Source organism: Drosophila pseudoobscura, chromosome 3, assembly GCF_009870125.1.
Source record: "Drosophila pseudoobscura strain MV-25-SWS-2005 chromosome 3, UCI_Dpse_MV25, whole genome shotgun sequence".
NCBI lineage: Eukaryota > Metazoa > Arthropoda > Insecta > Diptera > Drosophilidae > Drosophila > Drosophila pseudoobscura.
Genome location: NC_046680.1, coordinates 7,226,649 through 7,253,183, shown reverse-complemented (window position 1 = coordinate 7,253,183; position 26,535 = coordinate 7,226,649). Strand labels below are relative to the sequence as shown.

Sequence of the window (26,535 nt, the reverse complement as noted above, 5' to 3'; positions counted from 1 at the left end):
AAATATACTGACTTCTATTTAACATATTCCTCGTTTTTGATATTCCGTCGAATATTACTAGCTAGAAAAAACGCCCAGCTATGCGCACATAATTTTATACAATTAATGAATCTATTTTCCACTTGACTGATCTATTCTAAATATTTGATTTTATTGGATTTCTATATACCGTTGAAAATTAAATTTAATAGATTGATGAAATTTACAAAATATACCATTATATACCGATATACCGTAAATATACCGCCTGTCCAATTTTGACCTAAAAAATACAGTAAACGGTCACCTTTTGTCACAACACTCAACTCCCAAGAAAAAATACTACTTGTCAGCAGTCAGTGTGACCATCAACTTTTCGCGACAATACCAACTGGCAGTTGAAGCAGTTCATATTGAAGCAAGTCAAAAAATGAATCCTGCATTAATTCCAATTTGTTCAATGAAAACCAATTATTTACTTTCGTGGTATATGTATGTATTTATAGCCAAGCCATTTCTATATTTCTTACACGTTTGATTACAGTTTACAGTTACAACTAAAAATGATTGCATTTGAAATTGTTTCGTTTACATTTTTTGTGTATGTGTAGTTTGTATATATTTTGCTAAGAATCTCTTTTAAATATTAATAAGATTTGTTAATTGTGGTCACATGCATATAGTACTATGCAGCATATACACAAATTATATTATCATTTTTCGTTTTTACGTTCAGATCCATTACTAAGGCGCGTCCCAAAGGGTCCTCACATCCGAACTCACTCTTGAATCTAATTGAAGAGAGAGATTATTTGAGATACATACAACAAGCAATGTCGGCACTCATCGCAATTGCTAATCTAATTGAGTTATAAATAATTGGGTGCTGTGCTGCAGGGATTATCAGTATCGATTATAATTACAGCCAAATACAATTAACTCAACGATTAAATTCAAACAAAAGTAAGCTGGAGTAGAGCAGAACCACAATCAAGTGGAAATTATATGCGAAGGGTAGCAGGGGTGTGGGGTGGCACTGCAAATGGTAACGACGATTAACACATGCACCAACATTGACATCTGCCATTGGCAACTGTCCATGACGTTTCTTTCAACTACTTGCGTAACAACTAAACACTAAATTAAGCTTTAATATCTAACCAGAGCCCAGCACCCCGTGGCATCGTCGCGCCGAAAGTAGCGCGGTCGATTGTCCCTGAAGACGGTGACAGCGGGAAACTGGTTCTCCTGTATGAATTTGATGGTGGCACGCGTCTGAAATGAAATGAGTAAAGCAATTAGATCGCCTCACTCCCTGCGGGGGGCAACACACGCAAGCACGCACCTGGGGCGCAAAGTGTGGCGGCTCCACATCGGGGCTGGAGGACAAATGCTGCAGCAGAAACTCATCCGTCTGGGATAGCCACAAGTCGGCGCCGCGCAGTGGATCATAGTTGAAGGGGCCGATGCGCAGCATTCCCAGCGTGGAGTCGTACACATCCAGAACCTGAAATGCCAGTGGAGGAGAGTAGTTGTAGTGTTGGTCAGGTGACAACTCCGTGGTGATTTTGTATTCCGATTCGAATCGCTTACCGACTGCGCACCCATGAAGATGCGAGCATCGCGCAGCTCCCGGTCGGGGCCTCGGTCTGGGAAGCTGGCCGGAAAGATCTCACCAGTCTTGATGTTCACGCCCACGCCATAAATGATGGGGCAATTGATCTCGCCACGCAGCATGGTATTCAGCTCGCCCACGCAGGCCTGCGTCAAATCGATCTCGAGGTGATGATTGTGGAATGATTCTGGAAGAAGATTGCATTTAGAGCCTGCCACCTGCTGCTGCTGCCACTGCCACTCACGCATAATGCTATAGAAGACATCTTCGCCGTAACCCTTCGAGTCCCGATAGCCACCAATCAGCTGCAACTCGATGCGTCCTTCGGGATAGCCAAGGGCCAACTCCTGCACCCGGGAGACCATGGTGCAGACAGCCTCGTCCACACCGCTTCCATCAAAGTGGGCCAAAGCCACGGCCCCAGATCCTGCAATGGAATGAGATGCGTTAGGGCAGATGCGAAGGTAAGCAGGGTTAACGAGGCAAACTAAGCCAATTTATGGGTGCAACATACCCGAGTGCCTCACGACAACAATAATACAGGTTGTGGCATCGTCGGCGCCAATGATGTTGACGTTCTTGTCGTGCGGGGCAGAGGCGGCTAGCTCCCGCTGCCCGACATAGAGCAGACCCACGGGACCCACGGACTTGGCCTGTATCGAGTGCAACTGCTGGGCATAATCTCGGTAGACGGGATGCTGCAGGAACAGGCTGTTGGTGTCCATCGGGCAATCATCCTGCAGCACGCCATTCAGCACTAGGACCATCCTGGCTCCGCTGTCTCTATCTCTCTCTCTCTCTCTCTCACTCTCTCCTGTTCCTCCCGAGCTTTGGCCGGTCTTCAATTTCAATTACTTGGCGGCGTTGGTCTTCAACAAGACAAGTAGCAGGCGACTGCAACGGCAGACAGAACAAAATGTAGAATGGAATGATGTGAAACAGAATATTTTGACTGAGAACCCAACGGAAGAATGGACTCCTACTACTACTAGGGATGGGCAGGGGCAGGGGCAGACGCAGAGGCAGAGGAAAAGGCTCTGACCATCTCGGACTACAACAGAAGCAGCATAAAAATCAATTTACGATGCCCGCAACCACACAGAGCAAGAGCACCGAGCAGGAGGAGAAGATTTGCATGTTTGATAATAATTTCATGCGGCGGTGCTAAAAAATATGGTTACTGTGGTGCTCCTCCACCAATCCTTCCTCGATCACACCCCGTCGCCCTTCGTTGGCTCGTAAATTTTACAAGTTCTTTGGCACACAAATAAAAATGTCAAAAGTCTGGGGCCCTGCGGCTGAGTGTTTGTATATCTGCTGATTCGATTTCCTCCCTTTCGGCCGTGCTGGTGCGTGCAACAATGGACTCCCTGAAATTGGTTCTCTGGCCAGGGCAGAGGCGTTGCCCCAAAAAGGGATTCATTCCGGCAAGAACAAAACAGCGACTTGATGCTGCTGGCTCGTGGCCTGTGGAAATCTAATAAAACAATTAGAAGGCCATTTTGGGTCATCAATTTACGAGTGATACGACACCACCCCACATGGGCGTCAATTGAGGCAAACACTTTGTGGAGCGGCGTTGGGAGAAGTCACAGATGTCACACGAAAGTTAATAACAATTAAGTGGCAACGACAGCGACAGCGACAGCGAATTAACCACCAAATGAACAACGAATTTCATATAATTTAATAATACTTAAACGAGCCCAGAGGCACCCTGTGGCTACGCGCCTCACTGCAACTGCATTCTCCTTGGGCATGGGGAATGGGGCACGGAATGTCCCCCGCGGGGGATTCGATCTGAGTCAGAGCCTCGTGTGTAATTGAATTATTTACCTACAGAGTCTACAGGGTCTGGCTAGTTTCAATTAAGTAAAATAAAGACAAAGCTAAAGTTCAAGTACGAGTATGCCCATATACGAGTACGAGTACGAGTACGAGTACGGGTACGAGTATCACTGAATCAACAAATGCACAGCCGAGAGACATAAGCGATTACATGGGCGAAAAGTTGTCTCGAACAATTGTCGTAGCTAATTTCTGATGCAGAATTCGTTGCTGTCTTCCTACCCAAAAAAAAAAAAAATACAAAATAAAAGCCTTTTGAAATCCGCAGCCAGAAAACAACACTATTAACCTGCTCGGGGCGGAAAACAATGGAAAAGTTGGTGGAAAAAAGAAAAATCAAACAGCAAAAGGCTGGAGAAGCGAGCAGCCTCCTCTGTGCAAATGTTGTGCCCGTTCCCTGGTGGATGTTGGATTGCCTAGACCCTAGACCTGGACCAGAACCAAAACTAAAACCAAAAACAAAACCAAACCAGGACCAGGTTCAGGGTCCCCGTTACCGTCCACCGGCAATTGTTATGCTGTGGCCGTCTATGTGTCTTGGTCTTGCCTGGAAGCAATTTAGCCGCGATCATGCATGAATCTTGATTAGATATTCAACGAGAAATAATTTGAAAATGATGACAGTTGGCGATAGGCGCAGGCACAGGCACAGGCAAAGGCACAGACACAACAGCCCCAGCAACAGAGCTCTCTACTAAGCGAAGCCAAAGGAGAACGAACGAGAATGGAAATGGTTTGAGCCAGAAGATCTCAATGGAGATCCCTGTACTATATAGGTGAGACTGCGGATGACCGAGTTTCCCTACTGATTACTAATCAAAAGACCTAAAACTATTCGCTGACTCTGGCTTTACGGGCGGTCTTGCCAGTCAGTCATTCAGTCACATCGTGCGAGATTCTCTCCAATTGATAGGCCCAAAAACCTGATGGACTGATGGAGGTACTGCTCTCGTGGTTCGTCACCGAAGAGAATATATGTATTGCTGGGGGGAACCAGAACAGAACCAAAGTGCAGTCCCCACAGTGATGTGATCGATGGCAGCCTGCGACGTGGACGTGGACGTGGACGTAGACGTGGCCAACAAGGCCATCAGAAACGCTTCAATTCATTAGGCTGTCGACGAGTCTATTAAGAGAACGACTGGCTCTCGGACCTCGTTACGGTTTGGTTCGGTTCGGTTCGCTACAGGCCGTGTAACAATCACAAATTATGGGTTTGTAGGGAAAATGATCTTGTAGATTTAACACTGATAGCCAGTGCCTGGCCAAACAGGTTCCATTTTTCTACTTGTCCGGCATTCTTGGGGCCAGCAACAGCGGCAGCGGCTGCGGCAGAATGATTGATGGCAATTTTGACGAGTGCAACTGGCTGCTGCAGCTTCCACTTTGAACGGGCAGAGAGACACTACCAGTCAAAGAAACTCGTCTCGGCTTCTCGGCTTCTCGGCTCTCCTTGTAATGTAATTTACACCCTGGAGTCCATCGTTTGGCTGCCGTTGGCTCGACTCTAAAGTGTCCATGTCCAGGTCTTTGTCTCTTCGTTGCGGTTGCTGTCCATTTCTGGCTGCAACACGCTTGCTGCACATTTCAAATTCTTTTGGCAGTCGGTCGTCGGCCGGTCGAGGGCAGCCCTTACACGACACAATTGTCAACAAGCGCGAACAAATTTCAGCACGAAAACAAGAAATGAAGCCAAGATCTCACAAGCCAAAGCATTGGATGCTCTTTCCATGGGGAATACGGGGCCGATTTTGGTATAATTTAAAAGGATTGCGGAAGGCAATGATACAATAAACGGATCAAGAAGCTTACAGTGGATTTCTATCTTCTTTCGTTTAAATATGAGTTGATTTTACATTTACAGAATCGCTATTTCCCTTCGATGGATCTGTTAGAGTAATCCAGATCTAAAAGGTTTCGGGCGAAGCTTTTGGCCAGAGATAAAATGCCCTCTAAAAGGGTATGATAACAGCAACAATGACGACCGGTTCTGGGTTGATCTTCAACAGAAATTTCGGCTTCGGTGGGCGGCCGAAATGAAGAAATTGCAGGCAGTAAAGCCACGGCAAACGGCAACAGCAACAAGCAGCAAGCAACAGCAACAGCAACATGTGACACAGAAGAGGTACAGGGAGCGGGAGACAGTTGGATCTGGGTATAACTGAAGCCTCCTCCGACGTTAAAGCCCTCTTCCGGGTTCGTGATTTTCGTTTGGTCCTCCTCCAGTTGCTGTTGTTGCTGTCAGTGGCTGTGGCTGCTGCTGCTGCTGCTGCTGTGGTTGTGACTCCAATTGTGGCAGTTGTTGCAGTTGTCATTGTTTTCCACACATTTCATGGCCATAAAATACGGACGGGGGATGCGGAAATATTGGAAAATTAATTTCAATCGTTTGTTAATCGAAAGATAACTCTATGAGGCTAGTTGTTCCTTGAGCCACAGATACAGCCACAGCCACAGCCATTGCCATTGCCAATGGCTTCTCTTGCCTGTACTGACAATTTAATTTGGCCCGAATGGAGAGGAAGTTTGGCTGTGGACCAGGTCCAGGGCAACTGAACGTGACTGCCAATTGACTTCCACACAATTTCGCTCTGGCACGCAAATATCGTGAGTCTGTGGGCTACCTTCAGCGCTCCATCACATCACCCCTCTTACGGGCCTCACCTCCCCAAAAATGGTCACAAAAAGCAAAAAACGAAAGTTTACATCGCGAGAGAGGGATGGGATCTCCAGACCCTGGTCCCCTGTCCCCTGTCCCCGATCCCCAGTCGGATTCGTGTTCCTCTCTGGCGGTTACAACGTTTTGGGATGCCAAAATCAGCCAGAAGAGACAAACCGAATGGAAGTTGACATTTTTACGGCCATGTTTTGTCGTGTTGTATTACTTTTTTCTGGGTCTAGACCAGTCTCCATCCAGCGGTAGATGGCATACTCGTATATGGTCCAGAGACCACAGATGACCAAAGACCGAGTCTGAAGTTGGAGATCTGTTGAATAGCTCTAATTAGAATTGCTGCTCGGCTCGTCGTGCTCCCTGCGGTTCGGTGTTTTCAAATCAGCAATTCCATTCTGCTTCCACTTCTCCGCTTCTCTCCTGTTCTTCGCATAATTCCATTTCATCCAGTTAATGATTAATGATGCTGGCGGCCGCATATAGTGGGGTTCATTATACACGTACTGTCATCGCCTCATTCAATTAGAAATCCAGAGAAATAACTGGAACTACTTTGCTGTCAATCATTTGACGGAGTGTCAGATGGTGGAAACGGTAAAGAACTTTGAGGAGAATAATGATCGTAGAGGAAGAACTACATAGCAAACAATCCTTTGATATATCAAGAGAGTCTAAAAGAAGCGTTCCCCACTGACAATGACTTGATCTCTACATACTTATATTGAATAAGATCTAAGATCTGGGTAGTTCCCATATCACGGGGTTAGCTATTACAACAGCCAGGACATGCATATTAACCATTTAATGATCCTTGAGTTTCACATTGAAATAATTCACAGATCCCACCAAAAAGGAAATTTCTCTTCACACCAAAGAGACACAGCTCAGACACCAAGAAAGGGGAATTCTCACTGAGTCGTAGGTCCCATAGCAGAGTCCCCGGATCGGCTGTTGCTGTCGTGTAGTATCTGCTAAGTTGCCTCCGACTCTGCCTCCGACTCTGTTCCTCTGACTGTTCGTTTTCCCCTATTTTTGTTTTGTTTTTATGGCTGCTTATGCAAATGCAAATGCGAGTCCGGACTGCGACTGTGACTGAAACTTCGACTGCGACTCGGAGTGTGCGTAAACGTTTGCGCCTTTTGTTCACATGGATGGGATGGGATTCCAAAAGCGTTGCGCTGCCGTCATGTCCAGTAATTAGCATAGCACAGAGCCAGAGCCAGAGCCAAAGTCAGAGTCGGAGACGGAGACGGAGACGGGTATCTTTCTGTAGTACGAGTAGTTGTTTCTGTTTACGGTGCCTCTGCCTCTGCCTCTGGCTCTGCCTCCGCCTCTGAAGCTTGACAACTGCGGCACTTTGTTTGTCCTCTCCTCCGGCACCGCGTGGGCTGTGTCGGCCCGCAGTTGCGCCTCTCGCTCATCAAATAAACTCGCAGTCGGCGGGGCATTGCATTTGCGAAAAGCCAAAGTCTGAGCTACTCTGCGTTAAACTTGTTTCACTTTTACGAGCCCACTAGTCGAGCTGCGAAATTAACCCTTAATCCAATGTTGATTTCTGTGAAAAGTGCGCTGAGACTTTTGATACATATATCATTTTTTTACTTATGCGAGCTGAATCAGCCGATATTATATAGAGCCGGAATATATCGGAATCGAAATTAGATTTTTACGCTGAATCAGCATCGGTGGAGGCATGACACTGGTACAATCTAATTCAGGGGTGGGATCGCTTTTTTAATTTGATAGCAGTCCAATAAACAACTACACCCTAGTGGCGAGACTATAGTCACGCAAGCGACATGTAATTTGTTTTTGCATCTTTTTGAGTCGAAGAATATATCGGAATATTGGAAACAGTGGGTAACAAGAACAAGCCATAAAAGAATTTATTTATTAAATATTAAAAAATATTAAATATTAAATTTATTAAATTAAATAATTTAAATAGTTGCTGTACAACGATTTCAAGGTAATTTTTGAAAGGAAAACTCTCAAAAGTCTCTTGAATCAGTAACATAATGAAAGTGCTTAAGTGGAAATTTCAAGGAGGCTTGAAATTTCTTTCTCTTCAATTATTCTCCATCAAAACAAATCATAACCTTAAGGACCTTCCATTTCACTGTCGAGCGATCTTACTAAAATATTTTGTATGATTCAAATATTCCCCAAACCCAATTTCTTGAGAGTTAGAGTCGAAAAATTATCCACTGTGGTCGGGTGTCTGATGCGCCGACAGTGGAGAATTTCAGCTAGCGCAATTCGCCATGTTTTCTGTGGGCTCATTTCTGTTTTTATGGCCAAAAGACACACACAAACACACACACACACAAACAGAGCAACTGCCACAAACAACAGCCTGAAACGACAAAAGTCCACAGCAATCGGCTGGCATTTACAACATGCCTACAACGTGGTAATGGTAATGGCAGTATAACCACTGCATCGCTGCACCACTGCAACGCCGGAGCAAGGCAGCGGCTGTGCTGGTGGTGGTGGCGGCATCTCGTCTTGGTCCCGTCTTGGAATACCAAATTTTATAGCGGTACACTGTTAAATATTTTGTGGCACTGGCACTGGCACTGGCACCGCGCAACAGGCAACGAGCCACAGCCAGAACTGGCTACGTGCGGGGGCGGAGGTTTGTTTTTATAGCCGCCCAGCCGCCCAATCGGCCCTGCTCCCCACCCCCACCGCCGCCTTCCACCCGCCCGCGTGCGCGTGTGTGCCCACCGGTTTGATCTTGGGCATTCATTCCGCATGCGGCACTATAATTTATAACAACTGCTGAAGGCGCTCGCCGAATGTGCGACTCCAGCTCCAGCTCCGCAGCCGCAGCCGCAGCTCCGTCTCTGGCCCAGCCTCTGCTCTGTCCCCGACTCTGCTCGGAGCCCGGCTCCGATCCGACTCCACACTGCTCCGCATACGCGCTACGTTCATCCTTTGTGGCCAGAAATTGCAGCGCATTGTTTGGCTTTGCCTTTTGTATACCCTACAATGGGTGGGGTAGAATGGGAGTTGTGGAGAGCCTGAGGTCTCCATTTTCAAGAAGATTCGAGCACCTGAAACTGTCTCCTCTTCAATCTGTGCTAGCAGCTACTATGATCAAAGTTCTCACATCTTGAAGATTAATGTATGATCAAGTATTCGGTACTAGGAACCATTTAGCAATGGAATACTCTACTTCGAATAGCCAGCATATAGTTTTCCATAGAGTATTCATCCTTCGCTATGGACTAATCCCTCCACGATGCTGTGGAGTTGGAGTGGCAGGCACGCCTCTATCTGCAATGTGCGATCTATTGCGACGGGCGCTTTCCTTTGAGCGGCGGGCCTGGAACTGGCTGGGATTGGATGGCATGGCATGGCTGGCTGGCTGGCTGGCTAGGCTGGCTTGGCTTGGCTGGAGCACAGGGTATGCTGTGACTGGGTTTGGGATCATCTAATGGCTGGCGGACGGACGCAGCTCCATTTCACCTGAGATTGATAGCAGTTGACGTCGCTGCAGCTCTCTTTGGCTTGCTATTGGGTGCACAAGGCGATGGAGTCTGACAAAAGAACTTTTATGATTCGGCCAGGTGAAATATATATATATATATAGTTTGGCATTCATCGCTCGGGCTCGGAGGTTCGCTCCCCCCCTTCTCTCTGATGGGATCTGAATAGATTTCCGCAGAGAGCTCTCTCCCTCTCTCTCTCTCTCTGTGTGTGTGTGTGTGTCTCTGCCTTGATTTATAGGAAGCGATTGCACATTTTGCAAATTACGATGTCCCAGCAGCTCAGAATAATCCATTCGTTGTTCGTTATTATTATTAATACCTGAATGAAGCCACCAGCAACATCATCATCCAGCTGGCACCGGCTGCTCCTTGGACTCCTCAGAGTCCCCTTTCCGTTGATTGAATCTTTTATGTGTGGATTTAAGAGCCAACCGGGGGCAGGAGCAGGAGCAGCAGCAGGAGTCAGACAGGCAGAGTTGAAATTAAATATTTATTAAATCGACAGCAGCCACACACACAAGCTGCCACAATAGCATATAAATCAGCTTAAAAACTATTCAATGAATATTCCAATCAATAGACAGACCCACAATGTGCTTGGGGTTGGGGATGGGGAGGGGAGCGCTCGGAAGCTTTAGAACATCTCTGACCTCCCCAACCAACGGAGGAGCGGAGCCGCAGGAGGAAATTAAAATGCTGGGCAAATGAGATGGCTATGAAATTGAAATAGATTAGTGAACACGGCATTTCCAAGCGACTGCATACACAACTCCACCGTGTGTAGCTCCTCCCTCGTAGGATTCCCCTGTGGCTCAAGTCCTCTGCGAAGGTCTTTTCTGTGGCTGCAACCTTTCAACTCCTCCCGAGAATCTATGGCAGCAATTATGTCCTTTTCTTGTGCTTGTGCATAGGGACAACTGACGAGAGAGGCCAGGGCCAAAGACAGGGCCAGTGCTGGCCGGTCGGTCCAAGTCATTGTCCTCAGGTTACACTGACCAATTTCAAAGAGTACACGTACAAATTGGGGTGCACTCCCCCTCCCCACAGCAGCTGTCTGTCAGTCAGTGGGGGGCCCCCTATAACCCTCTAAAACAGAGCCAGTGCAGTGCCTCCCAGAGTTAGTTTAATTAATTCAGCATCGACGGCTGTAAACATGGTTGGGCAACAGAGTCTACACTTTGACAGTTTACTCGAAAGAGGTGTAGGCACTTGTCGTCAGTCAGAGCCAGCCACAGCAACAGCCACAGCCCCAACTGTGGATCCATCTGTATCTCCATCTCCATCTTTTGCCTGACTATTAACAAAATCACACACAAAACTAAGAGAACTTTAACCCTTGACTTGGCTGAAGAGGCAGCTTGAGTCCCAGCCTCAGCCGCCGCTCTGGCTGGCTGCTGTGAGAGCCGGAGTCAGAGCCGGAGTTGCCTTCAATTAGCACTTTGGACACACATATTAGTGGGGGAAAAAACAGTTACTCTAATTTTTAATGACATCTTCTTGTTTTTGGGATGTAAAATGGTGCAAAGAGAGAGAGTTGGATGTGGCAAGAGATAGACGTCTGGTCTGTAAGCGCCATAAAAGATCTTCGAAAGAAAAACTAATTACACAAGTCGTAAAATCCTAACCGACCAAAAAGCCAAGCCGAATGCGATGTTCAGACAGCCCCGGACTCTACAGAAACCCAACAGATCTGACAGAACTGACTCATACTGCGACTGTATACATATATGCACACGGGAATTATCAGTTTTGATATACTATACATGATTATATACATTTCATTTGTACGAAAAAACCAAAACAAAGGCGAATAAAGTTCGCTATTATCAGTTTTATAAATTTCAAATTTCATCTGCCACAAGCAATCGAATCCTCCCTCCTTCCAGCGATTCTCAATCAACGATAAAGATAGTCCAGGGCCCATATTATTTTTAGACCGGCTAATATTGATCATCTTCCAGCAGGGCTTGATTGATCGCCAAGGATAGTAAAAGAGCCCGAGACCCAGAATAGCACAGACCCAAGCGCTGCCATGATCTTCGATTCGTTGGGATCGATGCATTGACCAAAGAAATAAATTGTTGCTACACGTATAAGACATCGTGTACGACAAGTTAAGACAACGATCTGCTCGCCTCTGCAGAACCATCGACCGATCCACCGATCCAACGATCCAACGATCCAACGATCCAACGATCCGCATCATGTGGCGTTGCTCGCTGCAGGACCCACAGACTGCAGGCGGCAGGCGGCAGGCGGCAGACGGCGGATCCTCCTTCTGCGGCCTTCGGTTGCGTGGACACTATTGCGCAGTGTCTATATCATTAATTAATTTAATCACTCGAACATGATTTCGCTGTGCCAACGCTCTCTGTGCTTTCTGCCAACTCTTTCGACTAAAGTTATTAATTTCGAGGCACTTGGGCAAGAAAATCGGGAAAGAAAATCGCCGCAGATAAGATGGGAAAGCCCCCGGCCGGGGGCAGCCAGCGATTGCTGCCTCCCCTGCTGAATGGGTATTCAGCAGAATATAGAATATAGATTTCTGATATGTACATATTTCTAAAGAATAATCATTTTCTTATCAGTTCGCCGCGCTGCTCGGATCTGTTCAGTTCTGTTCAGATCAGTTCTGTTCGGTTCCTCAAGCAGCACATAAATTTTAACGATCTCCGAGCATTCCTCCGTGCGATAAGGAGGATGACTTTTTAGACGCGCTACAGAGCAGAGTGTTTTCGAAATCAGATCATAGAATGGACAAGAACAAGGACGGCAATAGACTCTCAACTCACTTTCGTTTTAGTTGCTATATTGGGAGGAAGGGGTCTGTGGCCATATCTGGGGGATGGTGTTCTATGGGGAGAGTGTGTTATCTTTTAAAGAACTTACACTGAATCGTAATCGTTCACTGCACTTGGAATTCGGATCTTGCGTTGATATTTATTTCTCAAATTGTTAATATTCCCACACAATATTCACTTGGCCGTCGGCTACTTTTGGCTTTTGTTTTTAGAGTGGAATTATTTTTGTGTAATATAATTTCTCCTTTTTTTGTTGTCGTGCGTGTTTTATTGTAGTTTTCTCATAAATACACTCTCGAGATATATTTTTCTAAAGGGGAACACACACCAAAAACTGCACTGAAAATAGCGCGAAGCGGTACGCGCTGTACGTCGTTCCCCTGAAAAACCGGACTTGAGAATGAGACTGAGACTGAGTTGGGGTCTGAGCCCGAGTCCAAGTCGAAGTCGAAGACTCGAGTGGACGGGCGTCGTCAGAGGCGAAACAGAGGAGAGCAGCGCCAGCGCCAGGGCCTTAGGACAGCCTGTTGAGGCGAGACAGAGAGCGCATGATTTGCTGCCGGCCACCTAATTGGACCCCGTTGCGACGCTGCAGCGATGCGACGACGACGATGTGGTCTCGTGTCGTGGTTGCCACATCGTGTTTTTCGCTTTGGCTTCGGCTTCGGCTCTTTTGAGTTTGTTTTGGGGCCCGCATTCTCTGGCAACTCCTTGGGGCCCCGCAGGGCCCCAGCACCAGGCGGTGCGACCGAGATGGCGACTGAAGCAACACGTGTTCTTATCAGTTGAGTGGAGGAGTCGAGTCAACCGCACTTGAGTGGAGTGCAAGTGCGAAGCAGTCCGAGTCGAGTCTCGAGTGGGGATTGAGTGAAAGCCGTCTGATGATTATTTGATTTTAGTTTAATTCTATTACATGCAGGTCCACTGTTGCTTGTGTCCCCGTTTGTTGTTGCAGCTGGTGGTCACTCGCCTCCGTTGGCTGGACTCGGTTGCTCCTCTAATTGGTCAGTGGCCAGCGTTTTATGTACAACAAATGCAGCTAGTGCTTGCCCCTATCTTGAGCGCCACTCAAATGCTGGCCACTTGAGGGTCTCTATAGAAATAGTGGATAAAAAGGGACACAGGGTGTTCAGATGGCGCTAGTTTTAAGGGTTACTATCTCTGAATTTGACCAAATTAGTGGGAATTATTGATGAAATCATTTTGGTTAATCATTCTGGAACTACTTTTAATAAAATATGACAATTCAGTAGTCAATTAGTTATTCTTTTGCTGCATTTCAGGAAGATATTCATGAAAATCATGAAGTTTCTTAAAGTGTTTCCTTGGTTTCCCTAACTGGATTACACTAATAGGATCTCGGAATAGTACGCATCAAACTGGAGCAATCCTTTACCCGGAATCTCTATCTGGCTCTCTCTGTCGTTCTATCAATTTCCCACAAATTGCAACCTCCCATCCGGTTTCCCCACCATCCCTCCCCCTGCAAGCACAAAAGCCATTACGCACCGCTGTGAGATTGTAATCTAAGCTCTCGTTATTGGAGCAGGCAGGGATTTAATTAGACAAATGTCCCCCAATTTGTAATGCCATTTTTCTTGGCAGTTGTGGAAAATCCGAATGTAAAACTTTTTGGTGTTGAAAATGCAAAAGGTGAACCGAAGGAGCCACACAGAGAGTGATGGTGGGGTGGGGGGAGGGAGTGGGGTAAGCTGAGGGATGCTGCGATGCCCCCAAGTAAGAAGAAAATATGTCTAATTTTGCACCATGTGGACACTGGTCATTATTTTGGCCAGGGAGGTGGACAGGGGGCGGGGATGAACGTTTGCAGGTACAAGAGATGTTTGCCAAACCCGACTATCTTTCTCTCTCTTTCGAACGCGCTATAGCTCTCTCTCTCTCACACTGCTAGTGTGTGTGTGTGTGAGCCAGCATGCGGTCTCTTGGCGTCCAAGCGACGACAAAAAATGAGATTTGCTGACCGGTGGTCATTAAAGCACATTTACAATGAGCAAAGCCATGTTGGCTTGTGGCTAACATGGTCTCTCCTCCTCCTCCTCCTCCACCTCCCCCCCTCTGAGAATCCCCCCATCCAGCAGCTGGTCCATGGTCCATGCAAAATGACCAGAGACAAGCGATCAAATCGATGCCGAAATTAATTTATCTTGGCAACGGCTACCAAAATTTGACAAATTGCAAATGTATTTGAAATTGACTGCACGCTGTTATATCAAATGGAGAGTTTAGGAGAGTCGGCTGACAGGGGTGGAGGGTTGCGATTAGGGGGTTGGGTAAGCCAATCGATAGATAGATGGATAGTTTATTAAATCCCAACTTGGCTTTCGAAATAATTGAACTGCATTCACTGGAACACTTTAAACGAGCGGTGGGCAGGCTTCTGGAATTTGGGAGCACTTCAAAAACAATAACTACAACATTAAACCCATATCAGAGAAACCTCGAGTCGGGCATCAATCAATACGTAATATTCCCGTGGTTGAAATAGGTTGTTTTAGATTTTAGATAGAAGTAATACGTAAATTACTTCCTTTGATAAATCCCATTCTAAAGAACTTGCTTAAGTCTCTGTTCTTCTACATATATCATATACGAGTATGTATATACCACCTCCATTGTAAGCTCACAAATCTAAGAGGGGAAGTTCCTTGATCGAAGGGAGACCCAGTCAATTAATCTTATCATGTTTTGTGAACTCTGTAAGATTTCCATAGCAATTGTCTAGGCCGAGGCCTGAGCAAACCCAACCCCATGGCACCCTATCCATCCATCGCTGCTTCCAGTTGATTGCACTAATTGGCCATGAGCGTGACGATCGCCAGCGATGGACAGAGGTCGGGTTGCGGGAGCGGGTCCTCGATGCGACAAGATTTTCATTCATAAAACATTCGCCGAATGGACCGGAAGTTCTTATTGGATTGCAAATTATGATACACTTGAGGAAAGGGTAACGTGAATAAGAGATCGGTGGGGATGGATGCCTATTGATTGATCCATTCTAAAAACCATAACTTTTAATGGTGGGAATAGTTTTCCCACTCTTTCCATTCCATTACTGATTCTTTTTACTATTCCTAACCGATCAGGAAGTGTTCTCCCCAAAAGATCATCGTATTTGTTGAAAGTGTATCGCATCTTCGAGTTTCAGAAGACATTTCCCTTTTCTGTTCCTATAAACAGCCATTGCTCGAGTTCAAAAGTGTTAATTAAAGCAAAAAGCCTTAATTATAGTTGCTTGTTGTTTGCTTTTCTTCGTCACAGGGGAAGTATTTCCGTTTGGTGCACAGCTGCCTCGTGATTCCACAGCCACTACTACTGCTAGTACTGGGGCTGTTTCTGTTGCTGTTACGGATCCCGTTCAGGTATGGTTCGGTTTGGATCGGATCGGATCGGCTTCCCCTGGCCACCAGATCAGAGTTCAAATGCAGGCAAAAATATGTAAATGCAGGGCGCTTGCGTGGAGCGATAAAAAACAAATGGAAAAGGGAACCCACCGCTAACCGATTTCAACTTCAATTTCGAGCTCAGTCATAAACTTGCCAGCAGATTGGGAGGGTTCTTTCTGGCAGTGGCTCTGGCTCTGACTCTTGTGCTGGGACTGAGACTGGGACTGGGGCTGGGAGCGAGGCGGCGGGTCACGAGCTTGTCGGCCCAAGCTAAATGCTTGTTAAAGGGCGTGCTCGAAATTGTAGTTGGAGTTTCTGTTGTGAGTGGTTGTGGTTCGTGGCAACCACAGAAACAAATCAGCCAGCAGAGAGGCATCCCAGCAATTGGCAAATTCGATTTGCAATTTTTACAAACGCTGCTGAAGCTGAAGCTGGAGCTGAAGCCGGGAGATGGAGCCTGAGATGTGGCTGCTGGGTTGAGTAAACAATTTAGAATGAAATGCAATCGGGAGTCAGAAAGTTGATTTGCAATTTCATGGCAGCAGCAATTTGCACCTCATCATCATCATTATCCTGCTCGCAGTCTCTCTCGGGATCGCTTCTCGGGTGATGATCTTTCAATCGTTCAATCAGGCAGACCCTGGCCACGGCCACAGCAGGTCAGGCCCGGAGCGGAGTGGTGCGGAGCGGAGCCAGGCACGTGCAGGTTGCAGGTTGCAGGTTACAGCCTCCAAGCCCCCGGGTAAGGCTAAAGATGTCCCAAATATTTCTCCCTCTCTCTATCGCCCGACAGAAACAAACTATTCGTATCATTTTGGGAATTTCGCTATCATGGATGGATGTAGCTATGATGCAGCTGTGGCCAGGCAACCAGGAAGTGGCCGGTGGATCCAGCTCCTCCAGCAACAAGTTGCCCAAGCAATGAGAAAAATTTCGCTAGATAAATAATGCATATCTCACGCACTCGCTCCCCGGACAAGAGCCAGACCCATACACAGGCACAGACACAGGCCCAGTCCATACCACATCCACATCCACAGCTACAGCTACAGTTGCTGCCCCAGCCGTTTAATGAAGGCCTAGATCCGATCCCGGGCCATAATAAGCAATGGGCAACAATGAAATCTTTTGGCTCGGCGCAGGCCAATTTATGCGATGGCTTTGCTTGACTATTGGGGCCTCTATCCTGCCTCCGCCAGCCCCCTCCTAGACTGGCTGCCTGCGTGTCGAGTCAAGTTTCGATTTGGCGCGATGGCTGGGCTTAATTTAAGCCCTGGGCCTGGGTCCGGGCAAAGATTCATTAAGTTTTGATTTTGGTGCTTTTCTATTTACTTTTTCCCAAGATCAAGCGAGATTTACACCGAATTGCCTGGAGTCTCTGGCGGTTGCTTAGTAATGGTGCACTCTTCGGCCGCCTCCGAGTCCTACTTTTACTGCATCTCCTCCTGGCTGCTCTGTGGATTACCGTTTCTGATGCCGCTCTGATAGATACTGCAAAATTGGTTCATTAAATTCAACTGTTTGTTTGTTTTGTGGAGGCCCAGTGCCCCTGCTGCCACTACTGCAGATCCAGCTCCTGCTCTGCCCCAACTTCCGCTGCAGTTGCAACTCTCACCCACATCCCGAGTACAGGGGAAACTGGTTTGCTCAACAGTAGCACGACTCGACTGTGACAGCCCTTCATCATCAACGGGGGCAATGGGCAGTTCCTAATTAGTAGTTCATCCAGCACAAATTACAGACACACACGGAATGTGGGACCAATAATTCGATAATGTGCATGTCCACAGCTGTAAATTACAATATTTGCTGCCACTCATCACATCATAACATCCACCACACCAGAGACCGCCGCATGTGAATAGAGGGATTGGGATTCATTCCTATGCAGCCAGCCGGAATATCTCTTTTGCGGCTGTTTAAAGATTATTTATTGCTTGACAGCAGCTACCACCCAACAATTCGTCTCGTTAGGCCATCATTAAAGATTCATAAACGGGTAATAAAAAAACAATTGGAGAGCATGGCCAGGCCCGCTCTTTTTGTTGCTCGTTATAATTGGACTTTTAAGAGAGAAATACTTACATTTACATAGCATCAAAGGGTAAGCTGATTTGTACACACTATCTATTTGTTCACAATTTGTTGTTAAAGCTCATTTTTACCATAATTTTGGCTAATTTTTATTTGTTAGCTGCAATTTTGTTGTTTATTTTTGCACTTAGTGTGACTGTAAGCAACTCGGCTGAAAATACCACAAAAAAATACTGGGAAGCCGAAAGATACCAAAAACAGCTGTTGGAATAAGTCTTACAAGGGCGGTTCATTTGAAAGTGTGCCTATATTTGACTTTGAATAATAAATTTGAAAGCAATAAATAACAAGAGCTTGATAAAATATATAAGTTAGGGTAAAACTCAAAGGCTGCCGCTTAATGATCAATTGAAGACGATGTTTCTACATGGACTGAACCAGCATGAAGAGCTCCTCCTTCAGGTAGTTGACGTCCCCGGCATTCCCATCGGATGAGGACGTTTCGGGGCAGAACAACAGCAGAGAATTAGGAATGAGTCTGAAATACAAGTATATTTTTATTTATTTCACCATGTAACTGATAAAATGGAACAAGAGCACTCACTTGCAGTCGAATAAGGTCTTATCCATGTCTTCTTCACCGAACTTGCCCTCGCTGGTGGCCACCAGATTAAATTCAAGTGACTCATCCGCCAGGCAAGATTGCACGAATTCAAAAATATCCGAAATTTTCTCGTACACATTAAAAGTGCCCTGGAAACGATACATGAGATTGCATTAGCCGTTCACTCGATTTCATCAGCATCTTAATCACTCACTTGTATGACGAGGCCATTGGGAAATTTTACCCTTACCAGTGCGTAGCGGTACATGCGCAAAGTGCGCTGCTCCTCGCGTTCCCGCATGGCCTTCGTCCTCAGCATCTGGGCCTGTTGGATAGCATCGGAGCGCAGTTGCTGCTCCTTCTTGATCTCCTCTGGGGCGAGGCGATAGAAATCATTGGGTAGAACAACGCGTCGTGCCTGTGATGGCAACAGCACTTTCAAGTTGCGGTCCAGCTCCAGGGGAATGCACTCTGAGTTTTTCAGACCATCAACCAGGGTGGGCAAGTCCAGATCTTGTTCAGTCTGTTCCCTAGTCCAGAGGAGGAATGGCTCATCGTCGATTTGGACCTCACTAAAACCAGCAGCATGCAAAACATCCAATGCACCCTCCACGTAACGCACTTTCTCGCTGAAGATCTTGTTCGACATGCGTATTTTCAAGAACTTTTCATCGGTCGGGTTCGTGATGAGGTTCTCCAGATACCGAACCAGAGTTGCTATGCAGTCGTCAGCCTTCTCTTTCACATTGCAATTGTGGATGATCAGGCAAGCTGTTAGACCGCGATCTCCTTCCTCCAACTGCTGGTATAGGAACTCCTTGATCTTCACCTTCCAATCCTTCTTCGGTAGAATCTCATCGCTGACCATCGGGCAGCGGAAGAAGACACCTTCACACGCCAGGTTCCTGTTGTCCCCGCCGGATAAGGTGCTGACTGTGGATGCAGACACCTCTACATTGGCAGACGCTTCTTCCTTCTGCCGACGCTCTGCCTCGAGTTCTCGCTTGGCCTGAGCCTTGACTGCCGACAGTGAGGTGTTGAACTCCCGTGATGTCTTCTTGTCGATGCGCGAGAGTGCGGCATTCGCTGCGGCACGGGCCTCATTGCTGAGCTCGTTGCGCTTGGGTGGGACATAAGCCTCGTACTTACGACCCCGAGAGTTGCTGCTAGAAGGTGCATCCGGCTTGGGGGTGTTCAATTTGTGGCCTTCGCCCATCGAGCTGCCCATTAGTTTAACCTGGAGAGTAAATCATTTTCTGTTAGGAGGTTTCTTAATGGGCTTGATGGAACATACTTTAAACGCCGCCGCCTCCTCCTTCTTCTTCGAAAAGAACTTCTTGATCTTCGACATGTCTATATTCGGGGAGAGTGTTCCTTGGGCAACTTCAATTTGGCGACAGACAATTTAAGCTCTTCGATTTCCTTGAGCGTACCTTAAGCGTAGCCAAGAAGATTATCTATTAAAGCGGCATGTGTCAAAATTTAGTTGGTTTTTTCATACTTGGCCTGACAAATTTCTCGGTGATGACTTCGCCGTAGACTGACCAGGACCCGGCGTTCAGGATACACGTTCCCGCCAACAGCACCAGCAATACCTTCAGCAACGTGGCCTGCAAGTCGGTAAACTCGATTAGGCTGTTCTGCCAGTGCCAGTCCTCGGTCAGACTCTCCAGCTCCCTGCGAACGTTGACGGCTGCTTTCAGGGCAACGCCAGCGAATACCTCCACTTGTGTTGCGATGGTCTGCAGAGTCGTGTTCAGGGTTTGTATATATAAGTTGATACTCATTGGCTTGCCGAACCTTGAACGTATCTCAATTTTATTAAAGTAAATTCTTTCTTTGTTTATACTGGAGTTATCGACGATTCGAAAAGCCCATTAAAACCCCTATCTTTAAACTGGATAACCACTTGAGTTAAGCCGCCGAAAATAATGCAAATAATCATACAAATAATAATTACTCTTTTCCATCATCTTTGGATAAAAAAAGATCACGATATCTTTCCCCCGAACTGCGCTAAAATTATTATTAATTTTTTATTAATTCGTTGGATCATTAAAATACCCCATTGGCTTACAATGGGTTAATTGTTCTCCGTCGAGGATTGGAAACCATATTCCCCGAATTTGGTATTCGACTGAATATTACTGAGCAAATAGGACCCTCAGTCCTAAATATATAATTTTACCTTATTGATAAAATACTTTCCTATAAGATTGGCTAATTTTAAGTTATTATCTTTAATGGATTTTTTATAAAATAAGGTTTAAACAAAAAAGGTCCGAAGTATTTTTAATAATTAATTATTGTACATGACAAATACACGAAAACTACACAAGTGCTACATATTAACTACATTTTTATGTAAATTTCAAAAGCGATACCTGACCGTGGAAGCGCCAGTGTGAAAAACCCCTTTTTCCGTCTTTGTTTTTGCGCCATCTCTGAATAAGTGCGGCCCATACAACAATTTCTTGGCAGCACTGGCCACGTTCTAGTGTTGAAAAATGACCAAGCACACATCTTGCCGCCAAAGTTGAGTTTAAATGTGGCTGGCGAGGGAGTAAGTCTAATAAAACACCTTCAGGGTTGACGTCATTCACGGTGCCCTTGCTGGGCCCTCGCTTCCTCTCATAAATCTCCGCATTTTCGACTGACCTTATTGAATTCCGCTTAATCCGGCCTCGTTGCGTAATTATTGGGAAGGACCCGCCCATTATTTATGCAGGGCCAGCTGTCGCCCGTCCGCTTCTGGGCGTAATTGAATGATTTTCGGTCATTTCGGCAAGTGCTTTTGCTTCCTGTAATTTTGGTCGATTTCTTGTCGGTTTCCTCTTCGTTGTCGTTTCGCATCTCCTCTTTGCGCATGGCGATTGATTATTGATCGCATCCTTGAGCACGTTTTGGGGCAAGGCAAGGCAAGTGATTTGTCCGCAGACTGGATGACTGCCTGGGAGCCAGATCCAGAGCCAGGTCAGATCACGCTCCAGTGGTGCGGCGGGTTCAACAGCCAGCAGAAGTGCCGAAACACGAGCAGGGGCCAAAGAGAAATCTCTTGCAGCTTATGGCTTCCGTATGCCGCCATGCCCCGCGCTCCACTGGCCACGCGAAGACCTCAAGATACTTTTCTTATTCTGTTTTGGTTTTCTTTCTGCAACTTCAATTACACCACCACCCCAAAAGGGGGAGGCCGTGGGGAGTGGAAGACACAAAAACAGATACAAATGTCTATTCTATTTCGCTTTGGTTTATTTATGCTGGCTCATTTTTCTGTGTGCGCTTCTACTCGGAGTACGAGTATGTACGTATCTCTGTGGCAAGTACAAAATGTCGACGACTTATAATTCGAGCAGCGTGTAAGATATACTCTCCCCTGATCCCTCTGGAATGTGCTGTTCTGCTCTGCTCCGTTGGTTTTTGTTTGCCATGCCCATCATTATCATCATCATCATCATCTCATCATCATCATCATCTTGTTCTCGTCGCAATCAGCGATCCCAAGGCGTGGCTGGTGAATGTGCTAGAGTTGGGCATTGCAGACGTCCCCGTATTATGGTTATGGTTATGCTATCGGGCCCATGATCTGCTCCCAGCTCTGCTCCATCGCCATTATATCTATCACAATCACGCGATATGTTCTCACTTCTCACTCGGCCAGCTCCTTCCCCTCCTTCTTCCTGCCTCCCGCCTCCTGCCTAACCTCTTCAAGCCATCATTCAACGTCATGTCCCATCCCCCTTCCCTGGCATCAGTTGCAATTGCCGTCTGCTTCTCGATTTTTTGCGCAATTAAAATTCCGCAAATGTTTCTTAAGAGCGAACACAAGACGGGCGGTGCGGAGCAGGAGGTCTGTGCACCCAAGAAGCCAAAGTATGCGCAAGGCTTGTGCGCATGCGCCACCACGTCGCTGCTGCCACAGCAATGCAATTGTTGTTATCAGCCGAGAATGGTCGCTGGCCTGGCCGTGCGCCGAACCTGAAAAACAAGTTTCGATTGCCAGCTGAATGCAGTAAGAGGCAATGTGTGTGTGTGTGGCCACTGGCCGGCCAGCATTATCGTAGAGAGACAGCGCCACAGAGAGAGTCCCCTAGTGAGAGTCCTAGACTTCCTTCGGGTATATTGGGTTGCAGGAGTAGGAAGGAACTCAAATCAAGTCAGTCAATTCGCAATTATTGCAAGTTACTTCTTGACCTGGTTACTTCTAATTCTCCACAAGAAAGTAGCACTTGCATGCACTCTACGTGCATCTTTTTGGAAATCTGTCCTACGGTATTTAAGCTTTTACAAAATAGTCTAAGAAAATTGTATTAAAGCTCTGTTTGATCCCACACACAGACTTACTAATCCGCATAGGGTAAACCCCTGTCGAGCAATTTCGCTTCACCCCACATTCCTCCTCGCGTGTTTTTTTTCGCGAATTTCATGGTTGGGAAAGCCAGTAAAAGCCTCATCCAACCGTTTGGCTGTTGCCTCGACTTTTCTTTTGTTTTCTCCTTTCGGCCAAACTGGTTAATGGTTGGCCAACATAGCCGTGACTTTGTACATGTGTAGGCCCCTCTCGAAAGTCAAGGTAAGAGACATTGAAATCGACTCTCAAAGGGTTTTTTGCTGTTTTTTCTTTCCTCTGGTGTCTTTAATTGATAGCGTTTTGATTGGAGGAGCAGGAAGAGGGAGGCGAATGGACTGGGGGGAGAACCTGCTCTTCTCATTAAAATTTATGCGCAGGAAACGGAAGCGAGGCAGACGCCGTTGCAGACAACGACCAGACACAAAGTGGCTTCTTCTAGGTTTCCTTGGCAGCTAGCCTGCTGCCCCTACCACGCCACTGTCCTCCATGCCTGGGGCTACGCAAGCGGCGTGACAAACAGGCAGAAAGTGTCACTCAAATTGGCCACAAAATTGAAAGTGATGACACGCCCACACAGCTATGCGTTGCCTTGCATAAGTAAGTAATTGGAGTTGAGATTGGGATGGGGATTGGGGATTGGGGGGAAATAAGCAGGAATGTATGGGCTGCCGGAGAAGAGGGAGGGGAGCGGGTGTGAATGCAGTTTCATGAATGGAGGAACTCTTTAATTGTCGCATTCATGGGAGGGATGGCTTGTGGTACTACGATATCTTCTACAAAGCAGAACTCTATTAGATGGCTGCACTTGTTTGGGGCCCACGCTGTAATCCCATACCATCCCTGCTCTTTCCATTCCATTCTCATGGAGGAGGTGCCTCTGTGCCCTCTCTCCCTTCACACTTGACTTACGGCTGAGTGGCCGCAAAGTTCGTTCCCATGAACTTCTTCTAGTGTGTGGCAATCAGACCACACTCGCCATGCACAACATTCTCCCATGTATCCGTATCTCTTTATGTATCTGTATCTGTGTGTCTGTTGGTCTGCTGGCAATGACAGTTTTGTCTTTGTCTCCGCCTCTGCCCTCTCGGCATTTCCCTCAAAAAACAAAACAAGAAATACACTTTTCACACAGCTTTTCCTACTCTCATGGCCAAAGCCGAGTTTCCAGAGCGTGGGAGTGAGAACCAAGTCGTGGAGGCCCCCGAAAAAACAAAACGCAAACGCAGAAATCCAATGCGCGGAACCTCAAGTGCTCTTGAATTCGCTGCCATCACAGAGTGCCAAGATTCCACCGCCTCCTAACGCTGGGCGGAAGTTGCCAAGATGTTTGCCTCATGGGTGGGCTCGCCATGGAGCCCCATTGCTCCCTATCCCCAAAACCTCTTGGAATTGAAATTGAAATCGAAATAATGAATTTCGTAGACGAAGCACAATTATGGTTCGCCTGCTGTGGACCGCCTGAAGTTCGGCAATAGCTGGAGGTATTCCTTATGGGTCATTCTCCTGCTGGGCGCTTCGGTCTCCTACCTCTACGTATCTTCTAATGGTGTCGCCTGGAATAGTTTATGGCATCCGCTCTAGTGAGTCACTATTCGGGTGATAAGCGTGGGTCGTAATGGGGGCTTTTGGTGGCGCATTAGTCGCATCTTAGAGCTCGAATTCGACCTGCTCCGGTGCATGGTCCATTCTAATGTTGATCCACCAACATGTTTAGCATTTCTATTCGGATACAGAACAAACAAACAAACAACAAACCAGAAATCCAACTCCCCAGACAACCAACAACAAGTGGCATTCCCCCATCCCCATCCCCCCCGTTCCCCCAGACATATACCCAACCCAAGGCATTGTGTGTGGCTCTGGAAACTCTTTCAATATTTTGTTGATTCAGTGGTTCATTTGTTTACCCCATCGCCCATGGTATCCAGACTTTCGTGGGAAATATCGCGCCCTGCCACTGCAGCCAATGAACTAATTAAAAAATACAAAAAAAAAAGAGAACGAAGCCAAAGTTCTTTCCGTTGCTCTGGAGTGTTTCAATTGCACCATCGAACCCCAGCCCATTTGATAAGTTGGGGCCTCCCGCGAGTCATAGCACTTGAGGAGAGTGAAAGATTTTTGGTTTAGTCATTTCCTTCGAAACGAAATTCAATTACGGGAAGCCGCAAGACAACAAGCCGGAAAAGCGGAAAAGCATTTCGACAAATTGGCAAAGGCACAAAAGGCAGGGCACAGGGCATGGCAGGGCAGGGCAGGCCAGAAGCAGAAGCTGAAGCCCGGTAGCTGGAACCGTTGTGTGTGCAGCGTGCGGTTGAGAAAGCCGCAGAGCGATCGACGGAACCGTCACCTCCGCTCTCCGCTCGCTTCCGTCCGCTTCCGCGTCCACTTCCGTTCCGTCCGTGTTTTATTGTTTTCGCACCTCGTCTTCCGTTCGTCGGCTTTGGGTCGCTCGGGTCGCCGGTCGCCGTTCTCCGATCGCCGATCGCCAGTCGTCGTCTGTCAGCGGATATTCTACTTTACATAAGCGGCATTTCCTCAATTTTCCCGGTCTTTATATGATTTATTTGATTTGCCGGTTTGTTTTGCTTAGACTATTCGCCGCTGCCCTGCCCCTGGCCTCGGCCACAGAAAGATAGAGAGATTATGAATCAATATTTGATTACGGGGCGGAGTGGGGCGAATGATTGATCATAATTTGACATCGAAGATAGGTGTGTTTGTGGCTGGCCGCATTGGGACAGGAGCCACCGGGAACCGCTACACATCCCCTTCTGTCGCTGCCTCTCCACATGTGCCTCATCCTATTTACCTGCAGAAGGACGACTTCGGTTGCTCCAGCCTCCAGCTCAGGGTTCACCCCTCAGTTGTGGATTCAACTGAAATGAAGTTACAACTGTTACAATTTCAGCTGAAATTCCTGGTTGGTGTCCCTTCCTGGCCGCAGATTCCTGTGAAGCGTCAGCTGCTGGACATGCCCAGAAGTTGCCCATGCCCATGCCCATGCCCATGCCCGTTGCCCTGTGCCTCTTCTTTTGTGGCATGTGTCAGGTTGCGACATCTGTTTTACAAGGTAAGCGGCTGAACAGCTCGGCTCTGTGTCTGGGTCTGGGTCCCGAGCTGCTGAGGTCGGGGCTCATTTGTCTCACTTCCTTTGCCTTTAACTACATCCCGGATGCTCCCGAAAACAGAGCCAAACTGCACTAAATGCAAACTTACAAAAAATCGAGCGACAATGAGCCACATGGAGCGCGTCAACGGCAGCAGCAGCAGCACCAGCAGCAGCAGTAGCAGGAAGAGCAACGTGAACCACGTATCTGTATCTGAGTATCTATGGATCTATGTATCTGTGCGTCTGTCTATGCATCTGTGTGTCTGTTCATTCATAGAAGACACACAATACAGAAAGAAAAACCCAAATGAAATGAGCGGATGCACGGGCGGATGGAGCGCTTTGAATTCTCTCTCCCTCTATCTATCTCTCTCATTCCCTCTCTATCGCTATGTATGTATATATCTTTCTATCTATCCATCCGGGTTCTATTTGACTACCGATGCTGATTATCGTTATCCGTTATTGTCATAATTTTTCCACTGTTTGGTTTCTGTTTTTTGCAAATGCTGTGTTGCTACTGAAATGGGGGCTAAAATGGGAATCATGGCTCTAAAAACCAGATGAATGGTTGAATGGTTAGATAGATGACAGATCTCTCAGCTACCCCTTTCCGTTCCCC

General features: G+C 47.0%; 3 protein-coding genes across 4 annotated transcripts; all 3 read right to left on the bottom strand.

The window, feature by feature from the left end:
- Positions 1 to 453: 453 nt before the first annotated feature.
- Positions 454 to 18,078, bottom strand: Ntan1 (N-terminal amidohydrolase 1). 2 transcript variants are annotated; one of them, XM_001360385.4, is made up of 7 exons: positions 17,904 to 18,078; positions 2,109 to 2,488; positions 1,839 to 2,021; positions 1,573 to 1,781; positions 1,325 to 1,486; positions 1,141 to 1,254; positions 454 to 770 (listed from the first exon to the last, which is right to left on the bottom strand). In XM_001360385.4, exons 2-7 carry the CDS (start codon positions 2,359 to 2,361, stop codon positions 759 to 761), a joined length of 933 nt encoding a protein of 310 aa, XP_001360422.3. In that variant the 5' UTR covers positions 2,362 to 2,488; positions 17,904 to 18,078; the 3' UTR covers positions 454 to 758. The 2 variants fall into 2 exon arrangements, with proteins under 2 accessions (XP_001360422.3, XP_015039332.1); XM_015183846.2 differs by lacking the exon at positions 17,904 to 18,078 and adding an exon at positions 12,503 to 12,849 and having other exon boundaries at positions 459 to 1,254.
- A 62-nt stretch (positions 18,079 to 18,140) lies between these two features.
- Positions 18,141 to 19,889, bottom strand: Gint3 (GDI interacting protein 3). The gene is made up of 4 exons (XM_001360384.4): positions 19,751 to 19,889; positions 18,671 to 19,693; positions 18,457 to 18,605; positions 18,141 to 18,390 (listed from the first exon to the last, which is right to left on the bottom strand). Exons 1-4 carry the CDS (start codon positions 19,805 to 19,807, stop codon positions 18,276 to 18,278), a joined length of 1,344 nt encoding a protein of 447 aa, XP_001360421.3. The 5' UTR covers positions 19,808 to 19,889; the 3' UTR covers positions 18,141 to 18,275.
- LOC26531972 (uncharacterized) lies at positions 19,653 to 20,350 on the bottom strand. Its single transcript, XM_015183844.2, has 3 exons — positions 19,958 to 20,350; positions 19,751 to 19,889; positions 19,653 to 19,693 (listed from the first exon to the last, which is right to left on the bottom strand). The coding sequence occupies exons 1-2, from the start codon at positions 20,241 to 20,243 to the stop codon at positions 19,810 to 19,812; spliced, it is 366 nt and encodes a 121-aa protein (XP_015039330.1). The 5' UTR covers positions 20,244 to 20,350; the 3' UTR covers positions 19,653 to 19,693; positions 19,751 to 19,809.
- Positions 20,351 to 26,535: the final 6,185 nt, after the last annotated feature.